The sequence below is a fragment of the Nelusetta ayraudi genome, unplaced genomic scaffold (assembly GCF_046127955.1).
Source record: "Nelusetta ayraudi isolate G7.1 ecotype Tasmania unplaced genomic scaffold, CSIRO-AGI_Nayr_v1 ptg000071l, whole genome shotgun sequence".
In the NCBI taxonomy this organism is placed as follows: Eukaryota; Metazoa; Chordata; class Actinopteri; order Tetraodontiformes; family Monacanthidae; genus Nelusetta; species Nelusetta ayraudi.
The window spans coordinates 2,047,783-2,075,539 of record NW_027466121.1 but is presented as its reverse complement, the minus strand read 5'-3'; the positions used below and the strand labels follow the sequence as shown (position 1 = coordinate 2,075,539).

The following is a 27,757-nucleotide window of genomic DNA, read 5'->3' as shown; positions in this document are numbered from 1 at the left end:
TTATCATTTTTATTCCTTCTTTATTTTTCTGAAGAAAAAAACCGGGGGAGCGCTGAAAAGTGAGTAGAGCGCGAGCGGTGCCGCAACAACAATAAAAAGAGAAGAAGTGCTGGTGAAGAAGATGCCGCGGGTAGTCCCGGACCAGAGGAGCAAGTTTGACAATGAGGAGTTTTTCCGCAAGTTGAGCAGAGAGTGTGAGGTGAGCGTCACGCGCACGCACACACACACACACACACACACACACACACACACACACACACACACACACACACACACACACACTGGGTCCATTCTGCGAAGACTGGTGGCGGAAATTAAGACAGCGCTGTGTGTACGTTCACACCACCCAACGCTCTTTCAATTCAGTCATTGAATGGGCAGCAGGATTAAACTGATCCTGTACGTTAATACAGTAAAGAGAAGAGTAAAGCCGCCCTGAAGCGTCAAGTCTGGGATTTTTTTTTTCTTTCATGGCAAAAACTCTTATTTGTGCATTTAATCTCTTAATACAAATACACAGTGAATTATTATTCATGTGATGTTTGGGTCTGTACTGGTTTGGGTGGTTGGGGTGAAGGCTCCGATGAAGAAATGATGACAAACAAAGAATGATGCCCTCTGTCTTATATGAAAATTCCTGTGGCTTCTCTTCAAATTACAACCCCCCCCCCCACCTCCCCGAACTTGCTGGCGGTGAGAATCACCGGTCGCCGTCAAGCAGCACAGATGGAGCGTTTCCTCGCCCCAAAATTAGACCCAAAAAGAAGAAGAAAAAAAAAAAGGTGGTCCGGGAAACTTAAAACCATGTGTTCCTCTCATGGCAGATCAAATACACCGGGTTCAGGGACCGGCCCCACGAGGAGAGGCAAGCCCGCTTCCAGAACGCCTGCAGGGATGGCCGCTCAGAAGTGGTGAGTGCAAGGCCGTTTCTGATTTTCCCATGTTTTTGCTATTTGTTGTCAAAACACCCCAACAAAACTGGTGCATTTGTTCATGGAAATGTATGTGTGTGTGTGTTTGTGTGTGTGTGAAGATATGTCAATATCGCCAATGGGAAGAGCAGCTCAGCTCGTTCAGGTTTTTTCTCTTCCCTCCCGAAGACACAAACTTGTCCTTATCACGAGAACACGAAGGCTGAGCAGTTTGTGCTCGCAGCGACACCTCGGTTGCGCTATACGTGTGTTTGTGTGTGTGTGTGTGTGTGTGTGTGTGTGTGTGTGTGTGTGTGTGTGTGTTGTGCACCAGGAAGAGGACGTGTTGTCTGTCATGCAGAGCCACCAGTCTTCGTTTCATCACCGCTTCCCCTCTAAATTTTGCAGCTTACTCACGCCGGTGTGTGAGAACTGATGGTTATCGTCACGATATGCTCATATTATGGTTACAATAGGCAGCGTTAGGGCCGTCATTTTGTCGGTCACATCAGGTAAACATCACTCGTTCATGTTTCTAATTTTGGTCGGCGTGCTGTGAGAGAAACAGAAAGATAAGTGTCCTGTGACGTCACACTGCGTTGTGGTCAGCGGCACCGTAATGCTAAGAACTGGTAAATAGGCGGTGAAAACCTGTGAGTATTAGCAACTCCATTCCTGTTTTGTCACTCCGCTCTTTATTTGGGGAGACTGACAAATAATATGTATCAGCTATTTTCTGCTCTGTCATTGACTAACGAGAAAAAAATGACTTACGTTTGAATTTCAAATGCGCATTTGCATCGAGACGCCCTTTCTCATTCGGAAAGAATCATTTTAAACCTGGCAACTAACCAGCTTGTTGTTGTTTTATGTACTTACCATCAACTTTTATTTTTTTTTTTAGGTGCGGTAAAAATAAACAAAACAAAAATTGAATCCACTTGGTTGGAGTTGCAGCTGGCCAATTGACAAAACACAAAGCCCTGAATTCACAGCAGTCAGTCGTCTCAGTCTACGTCCACCATCCAATCACATTTCTCCGCTGCCACGTTTTGTTTTTTTTAAAAATACGTTCGATCTGGCGTTTTCTTCACATCGGTCTGCCTCCGAAGAGAGGGAAAGACCTGATGTGGCTTGTGGCTGTGCTCGCCAGTTCACATCAGCGCATGGCGTCAGAGCGCTGCCTCTGACTAAGCACTATTTTTCTTTCTCAAAATAATTTGACCCACCAGTGTCAGTGAAAATGTCATATTTTCATTGTTTAAGTTGCATTTTTGGAATGATTAAAAGGGCAAATCTCTGATTTTGTATAAATAGCTCCCGAATCACATGCTTTCAGAAATTTAACATTTCATTTTAGGGCCTTAATAAGATTGCGGTTGCTATTCGGAAAAAAAAAAAAATGAATATATTGGTAAGACAGAGTTGCCTTTGCTTTATGATCAATTGAAATGTATAAACCATATGGCCAAAAAGCTTTTTTAAAATTATTTCATAGCTTCCGCCTTTCATCCTTTGTGTGTGTGTGTGTGTGTGCGTGTGTGTGTGTTTTTCTTCTGACTGATCTTCCCCGCCAGCGTGCCTTTTTTCAGCGTGCGTCTTAGCTGCTTTTCCTCCTGTTTTAAAACTTGGCCGCGGGCCTGCTGACAAAACGATAGCCTCTTTTTCAGGTCTGAAATATCGACGGCTATATCACTTATAATTAGATTTCCCTGTCCGTGAGGTGAACTCACACACCGAACCCAACAACACTGCTCGATGCAGCTTAAAATGTGGTCTTTTAATAGCAGAAGCCCCGCAGTGGAAGTTGGATATGTTTGAAAAAGATGTCTGACGTGCATACAGTCAAAATGAATCACTTTGTATTTAATTTTTGTCCTTGAAAATAAGCCCATTATTTCATATATGCAATATTTTATGTTTGCATTGGTTTAATCAGCTATCATCAGCTTTGATGTTCCTGTTTTTAATGCGATTCCTTTTACAAATTCTCTCTTTTTTTCCTATGGATACAGCAACAGTAAGAGCACGATGAAAGAGCAGTTTCAGTATAACATCAGTCTTGCTTATTGCGGCCACCATCTGCCATGATATTACCGTGCCAGTCAATATTATAACAGTTTAGATTGTTTCGTCTAAACTTTTTTGTTTGACAAAGTGAAAACGCAGGCACGTCAATCTGCGCCGGTGGGAGAAAAACACGCTCAGTGGAGTCGAAACACATCTAACCACCACGTCTCTGCAGAGGGGAGTTTCCTCTGAGTGTCAGCCGAACCAGGTGACCTTTGTTTGGTTGCCTTGCAAAAATAAAAAGGGGCGTAACACCTGGGAAGCGCAGCGTGTCGCTTCGAGGCGAGCGAGGACTCACTCGAACTCGTGTGATGCGGCTGCTGCTCACTCCGAGTCTGAAGTACTTAAGACATCCTCTTTATTAAGTTGTCGATAAAAAGTGAGGCGAGGAGCCTTCGGGCTGCTGGCACACCTGCGGTGTAGTCAGTGTGGGATTTACAGGGAGATCCGGGGGGGTCAGACTGCCCCGATTAACCCACGAGAGTCCCTGAAAGCCTCAAAGTATTATAAATATAATTATAAATATTAATTGTTTCATCCACCTGTCCATCCATTTTCAATACCCGCTTCTTCCTGAACTCATGGTTGGGGCGATATGAATTTAAAAAAAAAAATGTTATTCACAATTTTGTTTTTGCCAAGCGGAGCCAACCGGTCCTGTGTGTAACAATCAGGGGGCCTCCCCCTCCGAATACTGACGGGTTATTTCGCACACCGACCGTAGTCGGTCCCCAGAAGCTAGTTTTCACCGTGTTTCCGAGGGGCATGATGTGTCTGTCTGTCCGTCTGTCCGTCCGTCTGGCGGCCCTCGACCATATTTATCGTGGCTCCTCTTCTGTGAGAATTGATGCCGGCGGCTTTAATAGGCCGGACGGCAGGTGTGACATCATGGCGCTATTTTAGCGGCGCGTGTGAACAACTTCTGCGACTCAGCGGGGCTCAAGGGCTGCTGTCGAGGAGCAATTTCTTTTTTTTCTACGTTGGGACGTTTCCCATCGAGCGCAGGCGCCCGAGACCGGATGCACGATAACCTGTTCAGGAGCGATGTGGTCGGGTGTAGCTTGATCAGTCTAACTGGAATCAACTCGCATTTTCAGTTTAGATAGAAGAAGAAGAAGAAGAAGAAATACATATATATTTACTTTTAAATAAAGAATTTAACACTACTTTTTTTATATTTTATATAGTATTGTATTTTGTTGTCTGAAATAAATATAAGGCCTGTTGACGGAGGTGAAAAATAAGTCCGGGCAAAGTTTTATTTTGAGAATTATTTTTGCTTCAAACTGCTCATCGTGTTTATCGTGCAGCAAGGAATTCTTTTCCTCGCACTCGCTCTCTCCCTCTCTCTGTCTCGGTCTCTCTCCCTCTGGCACACACACACACACACACACACACACACACACACGGATCGAGTCTAAAGTGTTCAGGATTGATCTACCCAATTGAACAATCATTCAGAGTGGATTATCTCATTAGACATGAGTTGCTTTCCTGACTGCAATCGATTGTGCTGCAGTGCGTACGAATCTCTCCGTTAATCCACCGTATTCTGCCGAATTTAACATTTTTATCACTATTTCCACATCCAATTTCTGTTGAATTTTCCCGTTTGAATTTCTTTCCCTTCACTCTGTCTTTCTCAGCCCTCCCTTACATTTGCAGTTCTTCCCCTATTTTTCTTTTTCCTTTTTTTCACCCTGAGGTTTCCTCCTTCCGCCTCTCTTTCCCTCCATTTCTTTCACACTACAAGGCAGCAAATGACTATCAGATGGTCGTAATCCAACACTTCAAACGCAGCAGAAATGATGACTTGCGTCTTCTCGTGCTTTCCTTGCCCCTAGTGTGTGTGTGTCTTTGTGTGTGTGTGTGTGCTTGACTAAAAGGGGTTCTCACTTGTGTTCCTGCGGACACACTGCGAGTGGCCGTCCTCTTCCTGTTGTTGTCCTCTCCTTCTTCTCCCCGAAGTCATTTTTTGTCCCTCAATCTTTCTGTCTTTGATGAGCGATACTTGGCAGGGTGCATAATTCATGTGCTTCCCGCCCTAATGCCTTTAGCATTGATCTGTCTGAGCGAAACACAACGCACCGGGAACACACACAAAGACAATCCTCACACACATGCACATTTGTGCATGAAATACACAATTTCTAACTAGATTTTCTGCCCCTCTGCAACAGAAAAATGTAATCCATCGATTTCCATTTAATTTGTGTCTGTGTGTGTGTGTGTGTGTGTGTGTGTGTGTGTGTGCGCGTGTGAGCGCACGTGTGCTTGCAGGCTTATTACGATGGAAATGTCTTCCATTAGAGCAAGAGGCAGTTTTATAGAAATCAAAAACTGAGGACTAGAGCAGTTTGATGTGATTATGTGTGTGTGGGAAGAGCAGGTCACAAGCTCGTTCTTGTCAGTCCGGAACGGACTTGACTGAGACGTTTTACATTTTCTAGGTTAAGACCGAAATAATAAAAAAGGCCTGAAAGGACCAAATCTACCTGTACATATATCTATATATAATATCTATGCAAATATATAAACAAAACATATATGTGTATTTTATAATTATATTAATATGTATATATGTGTGTGTGTGTGTGTGTGTGTGTGTGTGTGTGTGTGTGTGTGTGTGTATAAATGTATATGTATATATACATATAGATATACATACGTACATAAGTGTGTATAATAATAATAATAATAATAATACATATTTATATATGTATATATATCATATTACAGTAACAAATACTATTACTTTAGTAAAGTTGTTTTTATTTGTTATTAAAGCTCCAGTTCCTGTCTAAAAGAAAAGTTTCCAATTTGATAGTCTAAAAATATCTACTGCTTTCAAGTCATTTGTTTGTTTGATTTTAATCAAAACAGCGTTTTGCTTGTAAAGTTTGACAAATGTGGACACCTCTTAATATTCGCTCTGTTTGTTCTTGTCTCCCTCTCAAGGCCTTTGTGGCCACAGGCACCAACCTCTCTCTCCAGTTCTTCCCTGCCAACCTGCTCGGAGAGCAGCGGCAGGTTCCCACGAGGGACTACGTTGACTTTGAGAGGGAGACGGGAAAGGTAAGACCAGGCGCGAGATATCCCAAAAACTCACAAGGTTCATGTGCTCTCACATCAGCTGTTGATGATGTGACTGATTTCAACATAAGACTTAAAGGTTCCTGGAGAGGCGGAGGGGTGGGGTGTCAGGCTCTCACATGATTGTTTGATTCATTTGATACACACATTTTGAAAAATGTTCTACGTCTGCTTGTTTGCTTTCTGTTCCTCTTTTATGTTATGAAGTGAAAATGGCCGTCCAGACAACCAGAGACACAAAGCTAAACCAGCTGAGCAGGCTGCAAAGACATCGGTTCGCTCATTCTGTCGCTCTGGACGTGATCCGCTGTAGTGTGCTGTGCAGAGGTCCTCCTACTGCTTGATGTGTTTGTTTGTTAATTGTCTCCCATGGCACTAAATCCCTGTATGTGTGTACGTGTGTGTGTGTGTGTGTGTGTGTGTGTGTGTGTGTGTGTGTGTGTGTGTGTGTGACTAGAAGTCAGAAGCTCCTCCACGGACACTGGCCAGCTGAAGTGAATGCTCACTGGCGGCTCATTAAAAATGCATTCTCAGAGAATCAATGAGCCCAGGGCTGATGCGCTAATCTCACCCTGTTAATTATTTAACACACACAAGTGCCTCCATGGGTGCAAACCGTGTGTGTGTGCCAGTATACACCTCTCCGAGTGTTTTGCATACAACTTCAATCGGCAACGTGCGTGGCGTGCACATTGTCCACAGTGAGTTTGTGGCCGCGCTTAAGACGATTTTTCAGTCCCCGGTCACCAAAACAGTGCTCACATATCTGTGAAGTTTTAATGAGGCCAAGGCCTCGTCCTCACGGGGCCGAGGTTTGGAGTATTGGTAAGACTTTTCTAATGTGTGGATGCATTATCAAACAAACAAAGAGCATTTCCATATTTACTTCATAGTCCAAAATCTCCCTTGACCCGTGTGGGCTAATCCTGCCAACAACAGCAACAGTGGCAGATTACATACAGTCTTGGGTTCGCTTAAAATTCCTTTTAAATGTCTTTGATTGACATGAACGTTCACGCTTTCTCGCTCGTGCGTTCATATTCGTAACATCATCGCTCTATTTTTTTCCTTTTCTTTCACTTTGTTTCATGGTTGTATTATAACACCTTCACTTGGCTAGCATGCTTATTTTTTCAGTGGCCACCCGTGGTGTTGCAAGAAGAAAAAGAAAAATCACATGGGGCCCAAAAAGCATACCTATGGCTTGGTTTGTTTACATCACAAGAGTTTCATGTAGAGCTCCCCTTACAGGCCTGGCATATACACTGCAACGGTTTCAAATTCTTCGGTACAATGAAAAGTCAAAGGAAGTATTTTGAAATGAACACCTATTTTTTGTCTCCATGTGGACAAGGCCTAAGAGTCATTGGTTTTAAAGAACTTTCATTGTGGCTCTTTTGAACCGGAAGCCAATAATTCACGCACTCAACACACTCTTACACACTGTGGATAAACTCAAACATTCTGACCATTTTTTTTCACTCCTTTTATCTATGTATCTGTACTGACACTGTGTGCCTCCACCACAAGGAGTCAAATTAGATGTCTCAGAAGCTGCTTTTTGACAGCTTCAGTCAAGACGTGTAGTTTTATTTCACCTTTTTGTTTTACATGACAGGCCAAGTGCTCAACATGGTGTCTTGAGCGCAACGTAATTTAAATATATGATTGTAGATGTGGACTACGACACTTTGTTGTGTTGCCCAATGCAGTCTTTCATTGTGTATGAGATGTTTTCTCTGTAGTTTCCCAACAAGTACTGTTGCCCCACACACACACACACACACACACCACCCTCTGCAGCAGCCTGCTGGACCTCCCTGTAGACTGCAACTGTCAGGGTGAGGCAGAGATTTCGTGTACGCTGCAACCTCTGCTCTTAATTAATGTCACAACACAATCACACAATACGCTCCCCACGATGAGTCCTTCATCCCCGAAACCTGAAATTTTACACCTTCTGTTCTAATTCTCTCACACAAGCATTTTCACAGAAATAACAACGGACACAAAAAGCTGAGCTGCGTTGTTGTGAGCCAGCAAGAGCAGGCAACATATTTGGGGTTGATCGTGTGTCCTTAAGTTCAATCCACGTTGCCATTTTTCCCCCTTATTTAAATGCATTTGCACGCAGGAATTTGCAACAGAAACACTGCAAAGCACATTTACAAACCAAAAGCTTAGACTGGAAACATTAAGGTTTTGTCCGCACACAGATGAGGGGAAGAGAGACAGTTTCACCTCCTCATTGGACAAACTTTTTTTTCTTTTTTTTTACTATTGAGTGAGAAGAGTCTGTCTTATTTTCACCTAATCACATCGACGCGTTGCCATAACCAGTGGCACCGGGTTAAGTCTGATGTGAGGTCTGGCTACTTTGTTAAGTACATTTCGAACTTTTTCAAAGCCTTTTTACAAAGTCATTCGTCACAAGCAAAACTAAAGAAAATGGTGTCAAACTAATGTGAAGTCCCATTCCCAGTTCCTTTCTTTCATAAGCAGAAGCAGTTGGATGCCGCAAGCCCTGTGGAGTCTCAAAGCACAGCACTCTCATAATAACTCTAGTTATTATTGAATAAGTTTGATATTTTCCAATTTTTTTTTACAGAATGTGTGTGTCAAAAAGTATTAAAGTCAAGAAGCTGTTTGAAAGGCAAGATATTTCTAATATAAAAGTCAAAGCCACCACCTGTAGGGAGACCGTCTGATTGGCTACAGATGATTCTCCATAGAAACTCAAAGAATTTCTGAATCCACACACATCAGGGGAGCCTCAAAATTGTCATACGAAAATTCAGTTGAATTCACAACAAGACATGGATTTTGTAAATGTACACAGGTTGTATATAAATGTTGAAAACAAAAATGCTGATTGTCTTTCAGTTCAGATTGCAATAAAAAAAAATGTTATCTATACAGATTTATATGAACATCCACTTTCAATCTTCATTCCTTCTACTCGCTATTCTTGACTGCGTGCCGCACCCACCTCCCATACTTTTTAACCATGCTTCCTTTTCCTGCTCCGCTACTCTCTCCGCCTGCCGTCTCCCGCCATTCTTTTCTCCCTCGCGCCTCAGTTCTAAACACAGATGGTGCCAAACCAGAATGGTAGCAGAGCCAGGTTCAAGTTGGTCAGAAAATACAATGTGTGTGTAAGGGTTAGAAGTAGCCTCTCGGTGCCGTGCAGGCTAATGGAAGCCAGCTGTGGAACAAAGACGATTTTAGCATTAGCATCTAACTAGCTAGCAAGCTTCAAACCTGGAGTTCTTGCATCTGCAGCTGCTTTGTCTGGTGCATAACGGTAACACGTTGATTATAAAACACTAAACGCCGTTGAATGGGCTGTGTAGCTGAACTTTCACCGGCCAAAATATTTCTGTGAACACAAGACAACCATAAACAGAAACAAATGTAAGCCATATTGCTTGGGTGGCAGTGAACGCCAGATGTCACTCTGAACTTTTTTTTCGCCCCTTTGCTTGATAAGCAGTATTAAATGGAAATGAAAAAGAAAAATTCACATATATATGCACATAAATATCGGGAATGGCCTTTTTTTTTTTTTTAACAATCACATAGCTGCTAAACAGCAGATGTTTACTTTTGTGATACTTTGTTGACTTTTAAGTGTAGTGTCAGAGCATTCAGTGCGTTTTTATTCCGGGATCCAACTCATCTCATATGAAACTTGATATTTTTCTCAGAAACTGTCTTCGACGCGGACTAATTGCTGGAGGAAAAGTTCCACGCGTTCCTCTGAGGATGTCACTTAGGAGGAGGTTGAAACCACAGGAATTATATTGCAAAGTTTTGCTTGTGGAGGTTGTTTTGTTTTTTCTCTCAGTGTGTGTTTTGTGTGCGTGAGTGTGTCTGTGTGAATCTTGGAGCGTATCGGGGACTGTGTTTGTGCGCTAACCTTGCATGCCGATGAGACCGGGAGACGGCCCGACTCGGAGCTTATCCTCGTGCACTCAGATCTCCGTACAAAAAGGCGCACACAATCACATCAGCGGTAAACACAAGCCGAAAGAGAAAGAAAAGAGGCAGACAGAAATGAGTGGTTGTGGTTTGGGGGGAACCCGGTGAAGCCTTAACAAGAAGCAGATGAGCGTATCTGTCACAACCCTGATGGAAGAGGTCAGTCTGTCGGGGACGGCGAAACGAGTGCCAGTGCCCGACTTGTGTCATGCAGTGCAGAACAAGTCACAATTATTTGCTGTACGTACAGAGAAACAATATGTGTTTTCTCACAAGTGTAGCCAAAACACTGTTATTGCCGTCTGTGGTTTGGCTGGACTTCAAGTGAATACACACCTAACGTACAAATTGAGGCATCACCATGTGTCCGCTAGCTTCTGCAACACCTACAGTATGTGTTTGTGTTTTGTGACTTTTCTTGCGTACGGTTTGGTTTCCATTCACACTCTAAGCGTTGTGGCGTCACCGACGTGAAACTGCGGCTCTTTTCTTGCGGATATCCAGGGCTAAAAGTTTTTGTCCAGCTAACACACAACTTACCAAGAGGTTGTGCATCTTTGTTTACTTGATGGCTTCAGACAAGAAATGCGCGGATGTGCATTAAAAAAAAGAAAATGTTATATCTAGATAGATAGATAGATAGATAGAGCGATAGAGCGATAGATAGATAGATAGATAGATAGATAGATAGATAGATAGATAGATAGATATTGTAGATAGATTTGCTTCATTGATACCAAATTGGGTTATTATTATTGTTTGCTATCCAGCAATGTAACCTTGTAGAACCACATTTATAGACCAATTAGGTTGATGGTAACTTACTGATCAAGTCATTGACATTATGTGTAGTACATTATATATCAAGCAGCCATCAGAGATTTGTGTCTAATCATCCTCACCATTTGGTGTCAGTAAATACATTCACAATGTGAACGCTCGCCTTTCTGTCAGCATTTGTCTCGCAAACATGTTTTTCCCTTTTAATCTGCGCGCAGACCTGGTCACATAATTACAGCCTGCGTCCCAAAGAAAGATTCAAAAGGGTTTTCTTTTCCTCTTTCTTTCTTTCTCTCCCGCTCTCCCCTTCACACACACACACACACATACACACTTGACGTTAATGTGACACTGGAGAATCATGGAGGCTTAAACCTGATAGCTAAATTACAGGGTAACAGAAGTGTGAGATATAAGATGTGTATGTGTGTGTGTGTGTGTGTGTGTGTGTGTGTGAGTGTGTGTGCGGGCGCGCACGGCAATGTGCGGTGTTCTGTTTCCATCTGTACGGAAGCTGTGCCACCAGTGCGTGACTTGTCAGTGACATCATCAAAGGCAGACCGCTAATTGGTTCCCTCTGCTACTGCTGCTCTGCATCTAACAGTGTGTGTGTGTGTGTGTGTGTGTGTGTGTGTGTGTGTGTGTAAGAGACAGAGAGAGAAAGAAAGCGATAGACTGTATACTTTGTACGTCCCAAGTGATTCTCGTGTCCTTTTTAAATGAAGGTCGTTTCGTTCAATCAGTGAACTTTCACAAACGCACGTACGGTCCGAGTCGGCCTCACAACACTCAACACAAACTAACCTGGCTTAAAAAAAAAAAAATCACGCACACACTCACGTCGCGTGCATAAACACACGCGGCGCAATCACATCTCCTCCCACAAGGTGTCATATTTCTTCCTCCGGGCCCTTAGATCAATGACCACACCCACTCCCACAATGCACTGCAGCCCATGCATAGACAGGGTCCTGTGTTTGTCTGCTCTTTGTGTGTGTGTTTGTGCGCGCATGTGTCCTTGCATCACGTCTTTGTGCTAGAGCAGAGCCCTGTTTTTTTGCACATACAAGGTGAAAGACGAAGAGAAAGAGAAAGACTGTGTGTGTGTGTGTGTGTGTGTGTGTGAGAGAGAGAGAGAGAGAGAGAGAGGTGCACAAAGTACAGTTGTTGAGTGAAAGAGGTCAGTCTGGTGTGAATTTCCGCACGTGTGTGTCAGTTCCATTTCTTTTCGCCAGAACTGTCTGCCGATCAGCGGCACAACCTGCTCACCTTGACTCTTTACAACTGTGTCGTCTCAAGTACACAAACTAATGCGTTTGCTAATTAAAGCAGACTTTGGCTACAATTTTTTTTTTTAAATTTGTTTTCACAGCTGTGTGTAAAATCGTAGTCGGTGCATCACAGTGTGCAGCGTCAGCCGTTTCAAATTCAATTCTCAATCCACGTCAGGTCAAAGCACCTTCACTGCTGCTTTACCAAAAGTGATATAAATATACAGCGTCGTCTGGCTGCTGAATCAAGAGAAATATGTGCCGTCCGAGCCGGCCAGGTATTTTCCCTTAGGTGCGAACCATCGGCAGTGCCAAGAGGAGAGAGGGAGAACGTTCATTTATCTTCGTCGCTTTGGCAGAAGCGTGAATGTCTGTGGGTAGCTCAGGTCTGAACCACCCAGACCGGAACATTTCACGTTTATCAAAACATCATATGGAATATTTGAAAACTGTTCTAACTCCATGAGCTCCGTATCAAAGGTCTAAATCTGATGAAACGTGTCCAGCTTTAGTAGACCCCCGTCTCACCACCGCTTGGTTTGTGTTAACTGATGATTATCTATTTAGTGGATTGAAGCCAGCAGAAGACGTGGTGCAACCTCTGGCTTATTGGTTCCGACCTGCCAAGACGTTTTTTTAAAAAAAAGTCCCACAGATTAGTGATCTATGTGAATCTCTTAACATTTTTCTCATTCGGCTGCACTTTACGTGGCTTTCGGCTTTGGGGAAACTGAGTTTCACATCAATAGATTTCAGTTGCTAAGCTAAGAATCATGGATTTTAAATGATGTCCGTTTTAATAAGATTTGGATCCCCTGATGTGCCATGGGGACTCTGAAGGCTAATATCATGCATTAGCAAAGCTAACAACAACAACAACAACAACATGGGGAAAATCACGACACCGTCACGTTGCCGCAGGCAGGTGAAATCATTTCTTTGGAAGTGGAAGTGGAATGCGCGTGCAGGAGTCCGATTGAGCAAGTCTGTGAAGCGTTATCTGAAAAATCCCTTCACCGAAGGGAACTTTCATGGACTCGTCCTCGTCCCTTTCAGTTCAGTGGTGCCATGCTGGGAAGTTGAACTTTGTACGGAAACTTCTTTGACTTTGATTTAGCTTAAAACTTAAAACTCTTTTAAAAAAAAAAAAGAAAACTTTTGCAATTCACTCACGAAAAGTGATCTTATTATTCACATTATCGACAATCTAGAACAGGCATGGGCAAACTACGGCCCGGGGGTAATACGCAGCCTGGGAAGCTTTCAATCCGGCCCGCCGAACTTGAAGAAATTATATTAACAGCAAATGCGTAATTAAACTGAGAGCTGTGTTTTTCATTGTTTGAAGAGTCATTTCAATAAAGAGCTTAATACCATGGGGTTTCAAAGACACATATTTTGTTGTAACGCTATTGTTCAATTTCAATTGACATTAAATCACGAAGTCCTATGAGGTGGGTCACCAAAACACAAACATTCACTCTCCATCCATCTGCTCCTGCTCCGGCCCCTCTGTCACATTCTAGAACCCATTGTGGCCCCGCCAGTCAAAAAGTTTGCCCACCTCTGCTCTAGAAGCTACATTTTAAAATGTCAAATTGTTTCACTGAGGGCCCTCTAAACTGTCCCTGGTGTTCTTGGCCTCCTACTATAGCTCAGATTTAGACAAAGAAGCATCAGATGTATTTTATGCAAGTCATAACTGAATTTTTCCTGAGGGTTTTTTTTTTTTTAAATGATAGTTTAATTAATTCTCTCCAGTTGAGTTACATGAACTCCTTCCATGAAGCGCGGCACTCCTTCCCCGTCCTGCTTTGGCTGTGCAGCCCAGCCGTGTGTGGGGGATTTGCATGATATTTCCATGCCTTTTGAAAGCCATAGGAACAAACAGTGGTTTCGGGCCCTCAGGGATGGACCCTTGTCTTTTCTTTTTTCTTTTTTCTTTTTTTTTTTGCATAGAGCTACGACGAACATTCTGTGTCTCCTGGCAGTTTGCTCCTCAGACGAGGCCGCGGGGGCGGAGGGGGGCAGCTAGCGCAGCTCACTGTGGAAATACAAACTGCCAGTGAACCAGAGGACAATTACTCTGCAGTAGGAAACACATGAGCCGCTCCAACACGCAGCGCGAGGCCATCGGGCAGAAGTGAAAAACGAGAGGCGGCTTATGGCCTTTGTTTTTCAGCCAGGAAGAAAACACAGGGCTGAGAAATGAACACACGGGGGTGTTTTTCTGGTTGTGGATGTCATGTTTGCAGGGAATTTTGCCAACCTTTTCTCTACTGGTCCGACCCTTTGAACGTTAACTGAATACGCTGAAATATCCAGCTGTGAGGATTCACCGAGTCATGTGACGTGTGTTTAGCTTTTGTTTCTTGTGTCGTTTGTTTGGTGGATTCATTGTTTCAGCGAGATAAAGATGTAGACGTACTTGACAAAGGGAGAGAGAGAGAGAGAGAGAGAGACAAAGTGTGTGTGAGTATTTGTTGGACTGTTTGTCTTTAGGCGTTACTTTCAGCGTGTGAGGGGGGCACCGCAGGTCACCAACGTATTTTCTCTGCACCTGGTGCTTTCATACCTGACACACACACACACACACCAGTGTTTCAGCGGCCGTGTTCTCACGTATTGTTGAAAAGGAAATTGTGAAACGTTGTACGCCAGATTTAAAAGTTAAAAAAAAAAAATCTCCAATTTTCTAAGAACTAAAATGTAGCACCTTAATCTGTAGCTTTTTAAATATAGTCTCAAAGTTACAGAGTGTCACTGTCACTCTAGGTGACTTACCTTTGTCAAAATTATCCCTGAGTGTTGAAGTCCCCAGTGGAGCTGCAGAACAATCAAACAGTCCAAGCACATTTCACATTTACAACCAACACGTAAAGAAAACGTGATGTCTGTGGTCTGGTACTGCGTTTTAACTTTCTGCCTTTTCAAAGAACCAAATCCAAGCAAAACAAACCCCCCAAAAACAAGTGATTGTGTCGCAATGTGCTTTTTCCTTTTGTCTTGAGAAACAGTCTCGTGTTTTGTTTTTTTGATTTTTTTGTTTTGATTTTTGCTCTTGTTTTCTTGAAATATGTGCGGTGAGATAAGAGCACTTTGGTCGCTCCTCTCATTGGACGTGGCTCCTTGTTGAAGAATGTGCCCACTCACATCGCTGCATTTCGTTTTGACTGGTCTTAGATGAGGAAAAAGTGGATGTTGCCGTTAAGTAAGTCCAACTTTAGCCAACAGGAGCTGGAAATGAGGAGCAGCAGCAGGTTTTTTCAACATGATTGGGCAGTGCTTCCGTTAGACGGAGCACTGCCCTGTTATACTGCTTCAAATATGTCCTCTCATTTATTCTCCCATTTTTATAAAGAGGTGAGGAACTGCAGTCGATTCAGTGACTGAGATTGAATGGTGAAATGCAGATGACCTTTTTTTATACTGTTTAGTAATGTAGAGGGGGGAAAGAAAGATTGAGAGGGCATGAGTTGCCTGTGACGAGCTGCTGAATCACACTTTCACACATGGCTGCTGTGTGAATAATACACACACACACACACACACACACACACACACACACTCATAAAACTTTTGCACGTATCTCTTGTGGACTTGTATTTTATTAGCATGTGCTCACAACCAAACAACCAGACGCAGACGTCTCTAGAAATTTCAGGACATATATATGTATAGGGTGTGTGTGTGTGTGTGTGTGTGTGTGAGAGAGAGAGAGAGAGAGAGAGAGAGAGAGAGAGACTTTCACAACCGACAACACAGACGGCCATTGTGTTCACACACCTCGTGAGTGCTGCGTGTGTGCGCGCGCCTGTATGTGTGTGTGTGTGTGTGTGTGTGTGTGTGTGTGTGTGTGTGTGTGTGTGTGTGTGTGTGTGCTGGAGTGACGCATCAGGCTGCAAGAGAGGCATCATGCTGTCAAATCCCTCTTTATCTTTGTCACTTTCTGACCGGCGGCACTCACACACGCACACACACACACATACACACACACACATGCCCACACACTGTGTTGAGTTTTTTTTTTTTAGAACATTATTAAGCAAACAAACAAACAAAAGTTTTTCAAATATTCCCACAGCAAAATCCTCCTGATGTTCTCAAAATCTCAAAAGTAAAATATTAAATACTGGCAATTATAATTAATAATTTATTCACATTCATCAGATGTAAAGTAATAATCTTTGTATCGAGCCAATGAATCAACGCTTGTAGAACGCTAGTATATTATCTTTTATGCGCCACATCTTGTATATTAGGAGAATATTACCTCGGAACATTTCACGCCGCAATTCTTTGCGCAGCTTTTGACCTGTGGCGGCGGCAGTACGGCGTCTTCAAACAAAATACACCAACCACCGGAGCTGTTAACATTACAAACACGGATATGAAAAAATATTTCTGCTACTCTATACATCAGGACTGCTAATGTGCCACACCACTGTATGGCAGTTCTGAACCTATTTCCACGGCACGTTCCCTGCTTTCCTTCTGTGAGACCTCTTCTGTCTTGCTCTGTTAATAAATGGATGTGGGGGTTGACATGGTTTCTCTCTCAGAGGAAGTCTGTGGTCGGGCCGTTTCTACATATTTTCCCCCCTCTCTCGCTCTCTCTCTCTCTCTCTCTCTCACACACACACACACACACACACACACACTTCCCTGTCAAGCCAAATGAGGCTTTCTTTTAAAGCGCACCCCCCCAGATGTGCAAGCCATCTTTCTCACAAGACTATTTAACGCAAAAACACACACGCACACACAAACACATGCACGCACACACGCACATACACTGAGGGGGAGAGACAAAAACGCACTCAAAAATAAACACAAAAACCCACATTCTCTTGGAGTGCAGTTTCCCCTGCTGCCCCGGTGCACTGTGGGTAACTGTGGTAAAGAGGTCCCTGTGAGAGGCTGACCAAAAATAGCCTGAGTGAAAATGCATGGCTCACAGAAAATCCAGACGTGTGTGTGTGTGAATGGGGTGGGGTTTTTTTTTTACTTGCTAATTTTTTTTTCGATCAACTTGTTTACTGTGATAAAAATATCAGGGAACAACAAAGGACCGCCTGTGAGTCAAGGCGTCTTCGTGCAGCCTGATATAAAAAGTGAAAGGGCAAATCTGATTTGTGTGTTATGTTTCAAATCTTGTTTCTGAATTATTATTTTTTTTTATCACATTTTGACCAAGACTACTGTGGTTCCCGTGTGTGTGTGTGTGTGTGTTTGTTTTTTTTTTAAGTGTTGGACGCGTGGACGCTCTTGTGTTTTTTAAGGCCCTGAGAAACTGTCTTGACAAACACGCTCAGTACCTTCACACCACACTGTGTAAAACCCTTTTGTGCTGAAGCTGTTTTGACGCACTTAGTGGTTTTTCATATTTCACAGCAACACCGGCAAGGGGGAGGAGGGTGATTTCCACACACAGCTTCTCATTAACCTGAAAAAACAGCTGGTATTTTTCAACTGATGCTGATGAGAGTGTGTGGGAGTCTGATAGAAGTAATTATCACAACGCGACAAAGCTATATGTTCATTTTGAATGTGCTCAGCGGTGGAGAAACTGAAAACACAACCACAAAGTGGTTACCCGAAGCACAACTGTCCGACCGTGGAGCATTTTAACCAACACCAGCGGAGGAAAACAATATGAGATTCACACTGGACACATGCTGGGAGAATTTCTGAACTAAATCACAGCAATTCAGCATGAATGTAAAGTCTCTTCCTGCTTCTTTCTAAAACTCTTTCATGTTCTCCTCTCTCTTATCCCCCCCCCCCGCCAGGTCTTTTTAAAGGCTCCGATGATCTTGAATGGGGTATGTGTGATCTGGAGAGGGTGGATTGACCTGCAGAGACTGGATGGGATGGGATACCTGGAGTACGACGACGAGAGGGCGCAGGTGAGGAAGTGCAAATGTGAAAGATGGTAGGAATACAAGGGTTTTCAAAGAAAGAGAGAAATAGTGTTAGAGTAGCAGACAGGCCAAAGTGAGTTGGAAGAATTGTGATAGCTGACGATGATGATGATGACTTCTGTCAGTATCGCAGTGGGAAACTCTGAATATAGTTTCTAACGATGCTCGAAAAAGCAAACTCAGTCGCTTGAATGCAAAAATAACTCGACTCAACTGACAGACAGCTAAACGCTGTCTCTCAACGCTGATCTGATCAAAATCTGTTCTCCCTACACGACTGCGTTTGCAGCACGAGGATGCGTTGGCCCAGGCGGCGTTCGAGGAGGCTCGACGCAGGACCAGAGAATTCGAAGACAGGGACCGATCACACCGGGAGGACCTGGAGGTGAGAGGCTCGTTGCTGTTGTTTGTGTGCACAATGTGGCTACAGTTGCCCAACTAGAAATGACTAACGTTCAGTGCAAGTGCAACATTGTGTGTGTGGTTTTTTTCTTTGAGATTAACTTTCAAAAGGAGCGTTGACAAAAGGTTTTAGCCGCAGTGTTTATATATATCTTAAGGTGTGAAAAATACGTTGCTGGAAAATTCAATGTTCTTTTTGTGAAATCCCAGTCGAGTGCAAAATAAGCAGGATGACATAGTGCCATAACATAAGAAAAACAAACAAATACTGTAATAGGTAAATATTCTCTAGATTCCGGTAGAATTTATCATTAATATTATAAGGAGGGTTAATCCCATAATTTCCTCATGGTTTGTCTGAATGAACCGTTTGGTTTTCAGAGATGAATTAACAAAGCCATAGTTCTGGTTGGACTCGCTGTGCTTAAGCACTTGGCTTAGAGCTCTGCGCAGTGCGCTTGTGTCCTCAACTTTGAATTCAAATAGCAAATTGACAGATGAATTGTAGGTTTAGTGCACGATCAGTTAGTGAAAATTAATTTATACATTTTATTTCTCACAAGAGAAAGTTTTTGTTTGTGTGACAAGAAAATGTCTGATACCTCACTGTGATGTACTGAAATGCTGATTCCATATTATGACTTGCTGTATTCTACATTTGTGAGTCCTACTGGTGAGAAAGACAACGCTGACTTTCCCACAAAGGCTCCGGGGAGATCAGCGGCATCCTGCCCCTTTAATGACCCTCACAATTTTTATTTCTTTTTTTTTTTAGGACTCTGTGGTCTCTAAAATCTGGGACTGATGACACCCAGCCAGCAGAAAAGGACAGGGTATGTGCCTTCTTTGTACTTTTATCACACAGTCATGCACTAAACCACCCTAAGTGTGCATGAGCGAGTGGTTTTCGCATCTTTTTAATGTTTGCATGTTTGGTATGCTTGCGTACGATTTATATTTGGTATTATTTCTGTGTATCGCTGTCTTAATTATTTTGTGTGTGCATGTGTGACAAGGACAGGGTGCAATGCCAAGGACAGAAAGTCAAGATTTATTGTCAAGTTTTGCGTTTTACACTCAGTAGAGCTATCCAACACATGGCCTTGCAGAAAACCTGATCTTTGGAATAGACATAAGAACACAGTTTGGACTTGCCGAGCAGATAAAGGGAGCCAACAGGCAGATGGGACACAGGAAATCGGGATCTTAAGCTTCTTCCCTGAGGCTCCCGCAGAAATAAGATACCCTATATCTCCTGCAAAATCAAGACGCGCACCACAATAACCTTCAAAAACCCGGAGATCATTAGAAGAAAGCTTTGCATTTAGAAGTGAAAACGGTTCACATACAGACGTTCATTCATGAATTCATGTGAACTCTGCTCCACTTTACCGTATGTTATGTTGTGGTTTCACACCCAACAAATTCATGACAAATACCCTCAGTGAGCTTTGAGGTCTGCTGACTTTTACACGCCAGGCGGGTTCATTTGCAAATGCATGTGTAGTAAAATGTTTGTGTGGTAATTAAAAAAAAATGAGCTTTTTGGCAGCTTGTCAGAGTATTAAAACATCAGAAAGGGGGTTTGTTTGGACCTTCTTTGTTCTTTCGTTCTGATTTTGCAAAGAGCTGTGTTAAGTTGCTGTAACGGCTATAATCATGATAATATTATTATTATTATTATTATTATTATTATTATTATTATTAATAATAATAATAGAGGTATATTTAAACTAGACATTTATTCAAAGCAAAAGGCCAGTGATTCATTTAAAAAAATGCTTGTTTCGATACAGCTGGTTGCTGCAGTAGATTTACAGTAATACCTTAAGCTGTACTCCAGATGTGAAAATTTCACGTAAAATATTGCATAAAGCATTGACCTACCACAGTTAATTTAATTACTGTTAATGTTTCCAATGGTCTTCCTAAATACAATTTAAGAATATGCTGTATAGGTACCCAGTCTTCCTAAAAGTACACACCACCATCCAAAAAAAATGACATTTTCCTCCCAGGTTGGAGCTGATCCTAATAGTGAGGTTTGGAATGTTACATGTTGGCTGAACGTGTGAGTTTCAGCCAAATAAAATGTTTCTGCTAGTAATTGACCTGGAAGGCATGCAGGAACTGGCAGACGCGTCTGTTAGCAGTGTGTAAAGGCAGTCGCTTCAAGTTTACTTTTATCATCTATACAATAGCTTCATAAGCTACTATAAGCTACCATTAACCCCTAAATGGGAGAAGAAATTGCGACACAGTTAGTTAAAAATAAGCAAGACCTTTAACGCCTCACTCTTGGATGATCAGTTGACAACCAGGTGTTTCCCCTTAGGCTCTGTGTCTTGCAGTTGGTGGAGGGCAACTGTCTGGGTAATGTGAGGTAACCAGTACAACGGGATATTTTGACCAAAAGTACCCAGCATGCCCTGTTAAATGTCAGTGTTGTTTTGTTTTGATGTCCTAAATTGTGATTAGGACATAGAACTGAGTCTCTAAAACAAGACTTCTGGGAGTAATTCTTTTATGATTTAACGACAAAATATGCAAATGCAAGTATGCAGTAGTTTCCTGCCCTAAAAAAATGAAAGGAACTTTTTTGATACCAATACATTTGCACAAGGCAGTTAGGATTTTTTTGCAGCCTATACAGTAGTTCAGCCTCAAGGCACTGCATTGCTTTAGAAAATGTGTTTGTCACATCTAGATCCATAAAAGCTCTCCAAGATGTCCAGTTTTTGCGCTTGACTTAGCCTATTTGCCTGCTGTAGTGTTGTTCTTTATGAGGAAGGCATCAGATAGAAGCAGATGATTTGCTGTGATGACCCTGAAGAACATCTCCTGAGGCAGTCAGAGAGGTTGTTTCCAACCAGTTAAAGGGTGAAATAGGGTTAACAGACACAGACTCTTGTGTTGCAAGTAAAATAATGGACCCTCTGTTTCTGTTTCTTTTGCTTCTTGTAAAGTTTCTATGGCCGGATGAAATTGTCAGGCAAAAGAGTGAGAAAAGGCAAAGTTTGCACATGAAAGCCACCGAGATTTGTGATTTGACACATCAACAGGGGCGACAGTTGTCATGAGCTGACTGGGTCAGCATGAGAGCAGGCCAGTTTGATTTATCAAAAAAAAAAAAAAAACATGAACATAATCTCTATTAGATTGACACTCTTGTCTTTAGAATGATTGTGGATGCCTGTGGTTTAAGAGCCATCACTCCAAGTGAAGTGCTACCAGGCGGGGTCTGCTCTGCAGTGCTCCCTAGTGGTGCTCCCTAACAGCCATAAGAACCACAGAACCAGCATTTGAGAATTTGTGTACATATCATTTTCTCCCTTGAAAAGATAGAAATATAGCCAAATGTTTGGTTCATATATTCTCAGTTAAAAACAAAGCCTTTGGTTATGTTCTACTAACCCATAAACCAGACTCAAGGGTGATTTGTGTATTCAAAAGGATTTTGTTAGCTCTTATTTCCAGTTGTTTTTTTTTTAAGTGAACGCCAATTAAGTGTGGGATAGAAAAAGAAAATTGCAACTAAATTGTTGTAGTAAATACAGTCCACTGATGCTAATGCCATGCAAGTCTATGGGGTCAAAAGTCAACTTTGTCCTAGAGACATGGGGCCACTTGTAGGTTCATCGGGATCCCTCAAGACACACAGCCACGTCAAATTTGGGGCTTCCAAGGGGGCATGAAAATTTTTCTTCCTCCAAGGTGGGGCGTGACAGAGAAAGTTTGAGAATCACTGTGCTAAATGATCTAACACAGAAACTGGCTAAATGTCCATAAGTAGAGCACAGTTGTTTCTTCTTCCTGGTGTTTGGGACAACAACATGATCAGCAGACCTCAATGACCTTGAGGGGGTCTAAGCAAGAGTCAAGAGTTCTATCATGTATTCAGGCGCTGACCCATTTAACATTTTAAAAGCAAATAGTAAAAACTTAGCATTAACTTCATAATAGATATGAAGCCAGTAACAAAAAGACAGTATGGACGTGATGCACTCATGTTTGTGTGCTCCTGATAAATAATACATTGGTGTTTAAGGGACGACTAAATTATATCAGCTCACAGCGCAAAACTGCAGTCCGCCAAGACTTAAGCAATGTAAAGGATAAAATAACTTGAAAAAATGATTTATGACAGTAAACCTCAGCACCATGGGCACCATTTTCATCGTCTTTGGTATGTCCAGTCCTCCCAGTCTCCCCACTCTACCACTTGACCACCACCACCGTTTTGGCAATATAAAAACTGACAGGGTCAGAGGTGTCTGTCAGGGATGGAAGAGAGATTAATCATAAGGAAACGTGGCTAATACGAATACACACACAGGAAAAAACACAGAGACAAGCATTTGTTGGTGAATGATGAGCTGGCTCTGAAAGCATTAATATATCATTAGTATTGATTGCCATTAGACCTCCCTGGCTGGCTCGTAAACACATACACACACACACACACACACACACACACACACACACACACACACACACACAGCTTTTTGCTGCTATCGTTGTAAGGACCTTCCATTGACTATTGACTTCCATTTGTTGTATACAGCATAATGCTCACCAGCTGTCCTTGGTCAGTAACTACCTCTGAGTATCTTGACTTAATTTAACTTTACCGGAACTCTTCTTTGCTCGTTGCAGGACTTCCAGTTTGTGCGGGTTGATGTTTAGGGAAGAAAATATCCCCCGTAGAATAGCAAAATGCAAGGAGTGCATTTGTGAGCACGCGCGCATGCGCACACTTCTGCTTATTGAGTTGTGGTTAAGCAGTCTGTCGTGGCCCAGCAGGCTCCCATCTAGTGCAGAGTGGAGATCAATACAGGGAGCTCTCCTGCTTCTATGATTATCAAAGACCGCTCCTTTCTAGAGAGACAACAAACAGCCGGGAGTGAGAGCTCTGCGTTTGTTTTGATGCAAAGTAGCCAATTTGCCAGAGTAAAATGTGAAGTTGGAGTGAAATCTGTTGCCAGTGCTTGTCAAAGATTTTGATAAATGTGATTCATAGTAAATCCTCTGTTGTCACGTCCACAACACAAGTTGAAATGACCTGGGGAAAATATTTTCATTATCTCAGTTCACCAAGCTGAGCAAACGCATTCTCCACATTCACTAACGGAAGCTGGTTATCAACTTCAGAATGCGACCCAGGATTTCTGGCATATCAATGCCCACATTCACGTGCATGAAAGAGGCAAGATGTGCTGGTTCTATGCAGTCACACACAAAACGAGCCGACCAGCACAGGAGTCTACAAAGCAAAGTTATAATTAAAACGCCGCTGTTGCTGCTGTAAAATACAATTTATTTAATTTTTTTAAATAAAACCAGGATTAAACCTGTCACTACTAAATTAGATTAAACAGTTTCATCTATATTTTTCTTCAATTTGATTAAAATATTACTTGAATAGGCACAATACGCATCCATATGAAAAACAATGAAGATTGAAATGAAGAAGAAAATTTAAGGAAACGACGCTTCAACTCAGGAAAATTGCTGTGACAAAAAATTTGTAATGGCTTCAATCAGTAACATTTAAAAAAAAAAAAAAAAATCCTGTTCATGGAGCTCGATATACCCAGAATGGCTGATGTGGAAAAAATAAAACCGCACTGCTTATATCCTGCAAGGGTCACAGGGATCCCCAAAACGATCCGGCATAACTTGGGGTGAAGGCTGGGTTACACCATGGATAAGTTTATCCCAGTTTATCACGGGACCAACACGGAGAGACAAACAACCGTCTGAATTGACACCGACAGACAATTTAGTCGCCAGTCAAGCAAACGCTAGTCTTTGATTCGGTCATACCTACAAGGTTCACGGTGTGAAGTGACAGTGCTAAACCAACTGCGCCTCCTTTGGGCCCAAAAGTGTCGGCACAAAAATAAAAATCATAGCATCTGTAGGTCGAGCTACGTTATGATTGTCTGTTGCCACCACTGGGTCGCCGTATAGAAAAGACTCGTTATCAATTGTTAGATAGAGCACCATTCATCATGACAGATGGGACGTGTCACACATCCTTCCAGTGGCTCCCTCCATCCAAAACTGCTTTTGCAATGTTTCTCGACAGTCTCAATTCCTAAGTCAAGTGGTTATCGCCGAGAGTGTCTAATAAAGCAGCAGAAGACATCCAGAGGGGACAGACAGGAACTGGAGTCAGTCTGGCTGCGACGAGTCAAAATGGTAGCATGACATACTGTATGTGTGTCTGCATGTGACTGTGTGTATGTTCTATTATGGAGCGTGATTAAGATGACAAACCACATTCCTGGTGGACTGAGCAACCCCTTTACTATCTCTGTCTGCGTTTCTGTCTGTTCCACCCAGCCCACCCCAGACCCCAGACCCCCACCGACTCCCCTCACTTATCACTTAAGTGTAAACGTGTAATCACAAGTAATTTTTATGGCATCAACGGGTCATGTCGCGGGCTCGCATACGCACACCATCAAGTCATTAAATATATTTAAAAGTCTTGTCATGCTGCTAGGCTCTCGGGATGACCTAATGATCTACATGGTGTGTTTATCTGTGTCCGACAGCCTGCGTGTCTGCCAGCTTATCCATCTGCCTTTTCACTCGTCTGTCTGACGGCCACCTTGACTAAAATATCAACATCCCTGAAGTCAGTAAACAGCGGCAACACCGGGCTCGTCGTTAGCGAGCTCTCTGGCTCCCTCTAGTGAACGTTTGCAAATGCAGTTTCTTCTCTGCCTTACAAACGCGCGACATCGTAGGGGGCAGTTTTGTCGTCGTTGTTTTTTGAAGTGAAATGCAATTTTTTTTTTTTTTTTATAAAAACAAATTATTTTCTCTGTCAAACGAATTCTTAGCTTTAAGCTAGCTTAGGTCTTTCATTAGCTGCCTGTATGCAGTACAACAGGGAATACATGAGGGCAGACACTTTTAAATAGAAAAATACTACTTACTATAGTAATTATCAAGTCTGTTATTGGGTCTGAGACTATATTTTTAGGTGTTGAGAGGTGCTTTTACCATATTGACACTTGATGATATTTGAAAATTTACTTATTGTCTCTCTTCTTTCTTCTCCTTTTGCTGTTTCTCACGCATCTTTCTGTCCTCTTTCTTTCTCATATCTCCAACCCAACACACCCTACTCTTCTTTCTTCCATCCATGTCTCTCCCCAGTCCAGACGACAGCAGGACCCCAGCCCTTGCTCACACATGGCCAACACTGACGTGGAACACAAGATGCGCTGAAGTGGAAGAGGAAGAGAAAATGAAGAGACCGGATGCTCTTTTAGTGTTAATACAATACAAATGGGACAGTGTCAAAAGGAAATGTGATTTCATACGACTGATTCCCCACCGTTTGCAGATCTGTTATGAACGACATCATTTGCTTCACATTCTGAAGAGAAGAAAATGTAGACAATGACACATTGTGAGGTGAAACATTCGGAAGCAACAAAATCTAAAGAGAAAAAAAAAAGCATTTTAAAAGAATGACAACACGAGATCTGAGAGTCGCAGTTAGTGTAGAGGGCAAAGCAAAACAAGAAGTAGCTCAACATTTCATTGCAAATGTGACAGCTTCGAAAATCAAAATGACTCCGTGGCCGAGTGTGAAGGAAGTGACATTGGCAACTGGGGTTCAAGGCATGCAAAAGGAATACAACACGGGATAGGTGATTGGTATTTTGGCCTTTACATGAAAAGATTTGATAAATTGGCACCCAAGTATATTTTCTCCCAATACACGGTAAATGTTCAGGGTAATATTTGATGGAGAGGACAGTCAGAAGAGAGATTTGTTTGGCTCAGGGTTGTGTCCGGGGCTCAATTGGTGGGGATTACCAGTACAGCTCAGAATCAGCGTGTTGTTAAACAAAGATTATCGTTCAGAGTTGTGCAACACTTCACAATTCTGAACGTGTCTTTGTTTAACGCCGCCTGTGTTCTTTTCACTTCCTGTAACCTGCTGTTTTCTTTGACCAAAGTTCAGTTTGCTGGGGGTGGGGTGAATGGGGGTGGGGGTTAGTTGCCTGATAGAGGAAAACACATGCATTGAGAACTGCGACATGGTGAAGGGTTAATAAGTGTTTACTCTGTTTGGTGTGATGCTCGTAGGATGCCCTGACTTTTAAATCACCAGTCATGCCGCGACAATTAGTGGTAACAGCCCGAGGGCAGGACAGTTGGCTCTCAAAAGTGGGTGTTGTGGTGGGGTTTAGAAAGTAGTCCTTTCTCCTCTGAGGGGTTTTGCACTATGTCATACAATCAGTCTTGTTCCTTCAATTTTTATTTTATCTTTTTTTTTTTAATATGCATGATACCAAACACAGGCCTACCTACCTGTATGTTCTTTTTTTTTCGTTACCCGTGCAGCCTATTTATCAGGACCGCACTCTTCTCAGCGCTTTGGTAGAGGATAACTGGGTGATTGAATCGACGTAAAGCCAAATTTCATAGTACACATACATAATCGGCATGTATACTCAATTTGCATCCTGGTGGGACCTTCAGGTAAAAAAAATGTTCATTACAAAAGAATGTATACAGATTGAGGGATAAAATGTTCCTGGAAACGTAATCCGGTATAAATTCTGTTGGTTTATTCTTGAAATGAGTTGCCATCAAGCCTCATAGTTTCTTTGTCTCATGAGAGGTTCAAGTGTTGCTTTTCAGTGGAAAACATTAACAGCTCATTTAATTTTAGGGAGGAAAAAAAAAAAGGAAACTAAGAAGGAAGCTGAGATACTTATCTGTCACATGCCATCAGCAGTTTGTGTTATTTCTGCTTTCGAAACATGGGATCCCAGTCAGTAATGGATCATCTTCAGACTTTGAAATTCACATACGGAATTCACTCACCCAGATATTCCTAAGTGACAATGGCTAGATGCAGACTAAATATTCCTTGTCCTTTTACAGCACTCATTAAATGTTTTTGTTTATTTCTGTTTTTGTTACTGATGTGTTTGTGTGAGAGTCATGATGTTTACTTTTTATATTACTTCTACTTCGTACATGTATTCATCTTTTGTCTTTGTTATAAACTCGTAATGGCAGCAGTAGGGTAGTTGTATTTTATATACATTTAAGTTGAAATTTTTGGGGGTTCTAAGATTTTTTTTTTTTTATGTTTCTTTTCATATGCTTTTAACAAATGAAATCAATTTTCCTTGTTTGAATACATTAAAGTGAATTGGCTCCTGTTACAACAAAATAGAAATGTGTTTATATTGTGCAGTTGGAATTCAGTATGATGCTATGTTTCTCGTGTAACAGTTTTGGTTCAACTCAGAAATATTCTGCTCATTGAAAATGTTCTCTTCAG

The 27,757-nt window shown here is 42.2% G+C and overlaps 1 protein-coding gene across 3 annotated transcripts; it reads left to right on the top strand.

Annotated features, from left to right (window-relative positions):
* cbfb (core-binding factor subunit beta) lies at nucleotides 1–27,133 on the top strand. Of its 3 annotated transcripts, none has more exons than XM_076042749.1 (7): nucleotides 20–199; nucleotides 825–911; nucleotides 5,940–6,056; nucleotides 17,899–18,015; nucleotides 18,320–18,415; nucleotides 19,208–19,265; nucleotides 25,611–27,133. In XM_076042749.1, exons 1-6 carry the CDS (start codon nucleotides 122–124, stop codon nucleotides 19,235–19,237), a joined length of 525 nt encoding a protein of 174 aa, XP_075898864.1. In that variant the 5' UTR covers nucleotides 20–121; the 3' UTR covers nucleotides 19,238–19,265; nucleotides 25,611–27,133. The 3 variants fall into 3 exon arrangements, with proteins under 3 accessions (XP_075898862.1, XP_075898864.1, XP_075898863.1); XM_076042748.1 differs by having other exon boundaries at nucleotides 36–199; nucleotides 25,606–27,133; XM_076042747.1 differs by lacking the exon at nucleotides 19,208–19,265 and having other exon boundaries at nucleotides 1–199; nucleotides 25,606–27,133.
* Nucleotides 27,134–27,757: the final 624 nt, after the last annotated feature.

Bases quoted from the DNA above. Each gene is read 5' to 3' on its own strand.
- cbfb (XM_076042747.1), top strand. From the start codon at position 122: ATGCCGCGGGTAGTCCCGGACCAGAGGAGCAAGTTTGACAATGAGGAG. The intron at 912-5,939 runs GTGAGTGCAAGG...CTCCCTCTCAAG, and splicing joins GGGATGGCCGCTCAGAAGTG to GCCTTTGTGGCCACAGGCAC. The intron at 18,416-25,605 runs GTGAGAGGCTCG...GTCTCTCCCCAG, and splicing joins CACACCGGGAGGACCTGGAG to TCCAGACGACAGCAGGACCC.